The sequence below is a fragment of the Cinclus cinclus genome, chromosome 1 (assembly GCF_963662255.1).
Source record: "Cinclus cinclus chromosome 1, bCinCin1.1, whole genome shotgun sequence".
Classification (NCBI taxonomy): domain Eukaryota; kingdom Metazoa; phylum Chordata; class Aves; order Passeriformes; family Cinclidae; genus Cinclus; species Cinclus cinclus.
Genome location: NC_085046.1, coordinates 94,657,945 through 94,665,330, shown reverse-complemented (window position 1 = coordinate 94,665,330; position 7,386 = coordinate 94,657,945). Strand labels below are relative to the sequence as shown.

At 38.8% G+C, this 7,386-nt stretch overlaps 1 protein-coding gene across 1 annotated transcript; it reads left to right on the top strand.

Moving 5' to 3' along the window:
- Window positions 1-9: 9 nt before the first annotated feature.
- Window positions 10-5,572, top strand: TIMM21 (translocase of inner mitochondrial membrane 21). Its single transcript, XM_062500723.1, has 6 exons — window positions 10-316; window positions 1,517-1,579; window positions 1,679-1,776; window positions 3,060-3,133; window positions 4,956-5,061; window positions 5,155-5,572. The coding sequence occupies exons 1-6, from the start codon at window positions 10-12 to the stop codon at window positions 5,245-5,247; spliced, it is 741 nt and encodes a 246-aa protein (XP_062356707.1). The 3' UTR covers window positions 5,248-5,572.
- The last annotated feature ends 1,814 nt before the right edge of the window (window positions 5,573-7,386 follow it).

The following is a 7,386-nucleotide window of genomic DNA, read 5'->3' as shown; positions in this document are numbered from 1 at the left end:
GCGGGAGCCATGCCCGGCATGCTGCCCCGGACACTGCCCGCCTCCCTCGGGCGGGGCTGCCTGGGCCGCTGGCTGCTCGCCACTCGCGGGTGGGCGCTGCTGGGCCCCGGAGCCGGGTCCTGCTCCTGCTCCTGTTCCTGCTCCTGCTCCTGCCTGAGGTGGCGGCGCCAGCCCCCGCTTCTGCTCAGGGCCGCCCGCCAGAGCATCGGGACGCAGGCGGGAGGGCTGAAAGCTGCAAAACCTGGCGGTAATAGCAAAGATGTGTCCGTGCAAAGGGCTCTGAACGAGGAAACGCTGGTGTCGGCGGCTCAGAAAGGTAAGGCGGAGGATGCTGTGTACGCTTAGAAGGACTGGAGACGGTTCCTTCTGCAGCTGAAGTTTAGTAGTTCCAAACATCAAGTATGTAGAAAAAGAAAGTCCCAGCACACCAAGCCGGTTTTTCTTTTCACATCGTATTGTTTGGAGCAGCTGTTGCATTTCTGTGTATCCGTTGCATAATCTGAACAAATTACGTGACTTCTTCTAAACAGCCTGTTGATTTAAGTTATCAGGCACAAGATAGTCTCTCGTTTTCCTTTTCAGAAGGAAATCCTATCACATGCAGCCTCTCTGTGGGGCTGTTGAAGTAAGTTCACCTCCAGCAGAATTGTCAAAGCTCTACGTGTGATGGTAGTTTCTTTATGGATTGCCTTCACTTTAGTTGGCCTCATTCACTATAGTGAAAAATAATTATTACATAATTAGTCTCAGATAATTTAAGTACTTTGAAATTACTTATGAAAAACACCTTCAACAGATTAGAAGACTGCAGAAGAAATAGTTATTAACGTTTCCTCCATAACTTGTTCTCCACTGAAATGCATACTGTATCACTAAAATATAGTCTCTTATCAAGTGTTCAAATATTTTGAAACAGACAGTCTTATATCACTTATTTTGCAGTGTATTCTGACACTTGTACTTTGGATCAAAACTGAAAGATAAAAATTAATCAGAGTTAATTATGTTAATATGAATTTTGGTCTAATATTCCCCATTTTATTGCTCTGTTGATTGCTAGTTCATAAAATCAGTTCAGTGTGTGCAACTTAGAAGCTTTCACTTTTTTATTTTTACTTTTTTTTTTTTATTTTGCATAAGGATTGTAGCGATTGTGGGTTTAGGTGGTAGTATGAATACTGCAGTGCTAAATACCTCATTAATTCCTTTAAAATCTAGCTCTCATGTACCCAAAGAGTTGCAGTAATTGCTACTTTGGACCTTGAAAACATCTGGCAAACAGAAAGTAATAAGGCTTAACACAGAGATATAAACATACCCTGTACAATATGAGAGATGTTTTCCATGGTCTCTTTTACAGCACTGAGGCATTATGGAAACTATTACTGGAATTTTTTCTTCTGCTAAAATGTTATTTGAGCTACAGACTAACAGAAGAGCATTTATGTGAGAAAGTCATACAAGTATTATTATCCAGTAATAAGTAACTTATGTGTTGTTTTCTGTTTAATTTCAGTGAAAGAAGCTGGAAGAGACTTTACCTATTTTATTGTGGTGCTTGTTGGAATTGGTGTTACAGGTTATTTTTTAAATTATATTCTTTATCAGAAGAACACTTCTCATTAATTCCATCTGGTTTGATAAGTTTTCATTCCATCTGCTGTTGTTTCTGTTACAGGTGGTTTGTTCTATGTGATTTTTAAAGAGCTGTTCTCTTCTTCTAGTCCAAATAAGATCTATGGAGATGCCTTGGAGAAATGCAGATCTCACCCCGAGGTTGGTTTTTGAACTTCAGTCGTAAGTTTGTGTTTCTCAGTAGTTACTGCCTCTCTTCAAGACAAAACTTCATGCAAGGAATCTCACAAGCTACGTGAAGACCCACGTGGTGCTTTAGCAGTTCTGCCAGTGATTTTAGCTGGCATGGGGTGGGTCAGCTCCAGAGCAGAGGCTCCATTAGGACAAGTCAGTGCAAGCATTGAGCTTGTGTGAGCTAGCCTGCTAAAAGCCAAGTGAGTGTGCCACAGCACAAAAACTGATGGAAATACAGTCTGCCCTTCAGACTGTGCTTGTGTCACCATACAGAAAGTCTTCAGGACTTACCTGAGTGCCTGCTAAATGTAGCACTTGAATTCTGCACGTCAGAGAGGCAACTGGTCCCACTAAGTTCTGTAACTCTAACTTGCTGCCTTTTCTCAGCACGCTTACTCTATTGTGACACTTCACTATGGTTCTGTCATTCTGTGAAGCACTGCACTGATACCCAGGAATTTAAATTCTTCATTTGAAGCACAGTTACCATTCCTTTGGCTTACAGGAAAACAGGTGGAGAACAGTCATGGGATCACACAGTCATCATAGCTAGGTGTGAACAAAAATCATTGTGAAACTAGATTTTAAAAAACACTACTTCAGACAAAACATCATGCAAACAAGGTTGCCACAGATGCCTTTGAGGATAACCTAGAAATGAAGTGACAAGTTGTTGCTCGAATAAAAATGAAGAGTGCTTTGGAACAAGTTTGTAGAATTAAAACTTTTTTTCTGGTACTTGCACAGTAAAACTTAACCTCCCCTTCTGACCAAATTTAAAGTAATTTTAAGACTAAGTTGATATACCCTGACCTTATAGATTTGAAAAAAAATTACTGAATTTCTTATTCAGTAGTGTTTTTTAGATAATATGAAGGTGAGTGCATTTGGATTTTAAACTTTGGAACATATTGTCTTGGAGGAGACATGAGCTAATATTTTATGCCCTTTTTTTCTTTTTACACAAAACGTCAGTTTACACACCCTCATCTTAGAGAACAGAACATGGAACATACCAATAGGATTTATTTTAGACATTTAAAATGAGACTGTAAAAAAAAAGGACTGGAATACAGAGGAGTTTTCCTTAAACTGTTTTCTTTCATAAACACTTCTGTTCTTGACATGTTAGATTCTCCTGGGGCATTTTGTTACAAAAAGATGCATTCACAGCAGAGGTATGAGCTGATGCTGGAATTCCTGTTTGTATGTGATCCCTTCTGACAGCTCAAACCTCTTTCCTCTTGTAGATAATTGGTGTTTTTGGTGATTCTATCAAAGGTTATGGAGAGGCAACAAGAAGAGGAAGACGACAGCATGTCAGGTACCCCTTGGTGTTTGCCCCATAAAGACGTCCGTTTTTGCACAGCAAAGATATTTTTGAATCACAAGTTAGTTCTAGAGTGATGAACTTTATGTCACATACCCTGTCGCTTTTGATTTAACATAGAAGTTTTTTGCAATACTTCTTATGTGCCATATATCACTAAGTATGGTGTGCATACAATATAAAATGCCAATTCTGAGTGCCTCAAAACAAGCAATGGTCATCATGGTAGACATAGAGCTCTCCAAAAAATAGGATTAATCTGAAAAGAGTAGTACAGAGGCCTAGGCTTGCATGGGGGTAGCAGTAATTTGACAGAAGTTTACAGTCTGAAACTATACTGAGCTGATATGCAGAATGTTTTTTGGTACTTGAGGCAACATCTCTGTGCATTTAAGAGAACATCTATCACCTAAACTTTTCACGAGTGTATCTGTTTATTACTTTCCTTTTGAAAGAAACAACATAATTAGAAAACCTAAGTCCTCCCTGCTTTGCCTTTATTGAGGTATTTGGCAGGACTATATTCAATGAGGTTTCATATAGGATGAGACACGTAAGCTCAGACACAAGTTGAACCATGAAATTGAAATTTTTTATTTTGTTTAAGGAAAGTGACTCTTCTTGGTTGAAGCTTTATCTCTTCACCAGACTCTGTGAAAAAATGTTTAAAGTGAAGCTGCTAAATGAAATTGATGTACACAAACATTTTGAGCACCTGTCTGTAAATAAGTAAATCTACTATGAATCCTAGTATTTAATTTCCATCATTTTGAATGCCTAGTATTTTAAGTAAATTTTTGAGCTGAGAGCTATGTAAGATGCTAGGGTTTGCATCTGCAGTGTAAGAATGATCTTAAATGTTTCAGCAATCTACAGGTTTTCTTTTTTGCGTATCAACAGTCTGAATGTAAATTTACTGCAGTAAGGCTCTTCATATTTGTTCTCTCTACGCCATCACGTCACTTTAAAATATATAAGAAATATATTTCTCTCTATGCCATCGTGTCACTTTAAACTATATAAGAAGTTTATTTCACAGTGTGTACCTGGGCATGACTGATGGAAATAAGAGATTGGTACAAAACAGCAGTTAATAATTTCAGTAGAAAACTTAAACTGGTGCCAGAACTTTCATGGGATCATTAGTTTCCCAAAGTGGTTACTATGATGTGCTATTTGTTTAATACTTGAGCATGACCCAACTCCAGTCTAAATACCAGCATTTAGGTTGGAGATCTCATATCAGTGACAAAGTTACACAATTTCAGCAGAACAAAATCATTGCCAAAGTAAATAAAGCACATAGTAAACTGTTTGTTGTGATGTTTGTGGTTTAACCAACCTGATAATTAATTTGAAAAAAAAAACATGCTGTGTGTTTTGGCTTGATAACTTAAACTAAGTGCCTAAAAATACTCCAGAAGCCTTGGTGATGTGCAGTCTCTTTCTAGATGTCAGGCTCCAAATCTGGAGATTTTTTAGCATAAATACAAGGAATTTCCATAGTTTTCAGTGCTAGATTGCTTTTCAGTTTTGAGGGGAGAACTGGGTTGAGGACATCTAAGCATTTCTTCTCTTTAATCCTCAGCAGCTAATTAGCTCTTCTAGCTCCACTAGTCCTTAGGCACTCACACTAAAGCTTGAGAGGAGCAGTAGAAAAGGAACCCAAGATAGCATAAGGACACCACCAGAGTACACTTTCTTACAAAATAAGTAAGCAACTCCTCTAAGTAAGTTTAAAGTTGAAGTCTTAACTAGCATATAATCCGTGTTCTTGCTGGGTGGTTGGGTTTTTGTTTTGTGTTGCTGTTTTTAGTCACATTGAATACGTAAAGGACGGACTGAAACATATGCGTTTGAAGTTCTATATTGAGGGCACTGAATCAGGGAAACAGGGAACAGTCCATGTGGAAGTCAAAGAGGTATGTACAGTTGCTTGGTACACCTGACAAAAGTAGTCTTGAATTTAAACTACCAAAGAGAAAAAAACACTCTGAATTTTTTTTTCTTTCCAGAATCTTGAAACAGGAAGATTTGAGGTTCGCTACATATTTGTGGATGTTGAGACCTATCCAAGAAGAACCATTGTCATAGAGGACAACAGATAGCCCACAATCAAAGCTGCTGCCTTATCTCACATTGGATAATGTTGTTGTAGCCACTCTACACATGAATTGTGTGCTGTTGCCAATTGTGTCTCGCAGCTTCAGGGCTGTGTTACAGGAAGGAGCCTCTCAGGGCCTCCACTAAGGACTTTTTTTAATAATAGATACGGGATTTAAAGTGAAACCAGTGAAGTATAGCAGAACTATCATGGCCGATATTCTTGACATAGGAAAAGAATGCCTCCTAATAAACAGTTTAATGCTGGATAATACTTCTGCACACCCAAAACCTGAGTTTTCCAAGGTTTTAGTTTTGATTTGGGAGTTTTTTGTCTTCCTTTGCTTGGATTTCCCACTACCACTGCAATAAAGAAAGGGGTAGTGTAACTGTATTCGTTTTAGATACCTTTGTAGGCACGAAGGTAGAATGTTAGCAATGCAAAAGATACCTAGGCTTGTAAGGTTAGGAATGGTGGAGGCACACACATAGGACAAACAAGTGAAGATAGAGACTTCGATATTGGTGTCTTCTAAATAAATTACCAGCAAACAGAACATCACTACCAGCTGCTCTTTCCAGTGTTTGCCATGCTGCTCCACATGGTTGTAGCAAGGTGGGGCTTGGCCTTTTCTCCCAGGCAGCTAGTGACAGGACAAGAGGACATGGCCTTAAGCTGTGTCGGGGGGATTTGGGTTGGACATTACCTTCACAGTGTTTTGAAAACCACAATATTCCATTTAACCTTTCTTTCCCACTTTGTCTGCATCCGCATTTGATAAGCACTCATGTGGTGTTTATCAGGGCGTGTATTTCATCCATAAAGTGTTCCACATTATTTTCCTTTACTACCTGCATCACCTTGCTAGCTAAGCAGGTTTACCAGGATGCTTCTGTGTATTTCATGAATGGGGGGCACAGCTGCAAAGGATATCGCTTTTCCTGTGTTGTGAAAAATCTGAGAATATGCTTGATAAAATGAAGACAAAAAAGTAGCAGAAGAAATCCACCTTTATCTGACCTTAGATGTATTATTGTTCTTGATTTGAACACATGACAAATACAAGGCTCAAAAGTTTTCCAGTCTCAGTGGAGGAAAGCTTTTTGGAATCCTTTTTCTAGGAACATGTCATCAGTGAAGAAAAAAAGGAACTTCCTAGCTTGATTTGTCAACTTTGTACTAGCTAGATACCTCTCACCAGCATTATTTAAGCCCCTTGAAACTTCAGGAGTATTGAAGCTTTATAGGAATGTAGGTTTTCTGCAGGAAAAATACCAAGTTATTTTGCTAATAGAAGATGGGAACTGATTACTTCTTTTCATATTTCTTCTGAGGCTGAAGTTCTCTTGGTCTTTATGGACAGGGCTGGCACCCCTGCTTACAAGATTTTCTTGAATTCTGTTTCATGCAAACATATGGAGACACTTCAATCAAAATTAGGTGAAGATTAGTTGAACAAAACATCTGGAATAGAGAACATTGATCTCTCATGCAGTATCACCTTTCCTGGTGGTAGTTTGCACTGGAGGGGAACAGCTGCATTCACTGAGTTTGAACATAATGTTTTAGAATACCCCTTTTATAATTCTGAAGAGTGTTAGCCTCAGTTTTCCTTATGGAGCTGCCCCTGCTTCACTGTCTCATTACACTACCAGTAAGTCATGCTGAGATCCTTCTCCATGGCAGGGAGCTCGGTATTCCTCATGTTAGGCTGGGGAGACAGCAAAATAACTGAAAAGTCCACCTTCAGTTGTTGGTAAACACAAGCAGTAACCATTTCACTGTTTCCTTTTTAAAGCTCTTGCTTTTTTTTTCTCTTGGGAAAACACAGAATTACAGCATGAGCCAGTTGCTTTCTGAAATAAAAGTGTCATGTTATTGTTACTAAAGCTTTGGGAATAAAATCACTGCGAGCAAGTCAGAGCCAAAGGAATTACATTTTCACAGAAATTAAACACATTTTCCAGAGTTCAGTTTTGATTGTTGCAGAATTAATAAAAATATATATTCTCTAAGTCCCTCTCTCCTTTAGGGAGTGAAAATATATCACTCAGCAGTGAAAGGTTGTTTTTTCAAAAACACTATGTGGCAGATTTCAAAACATGTTTTAGATAGGTGTACAGCTTGGTCTAAACTTTCCTAT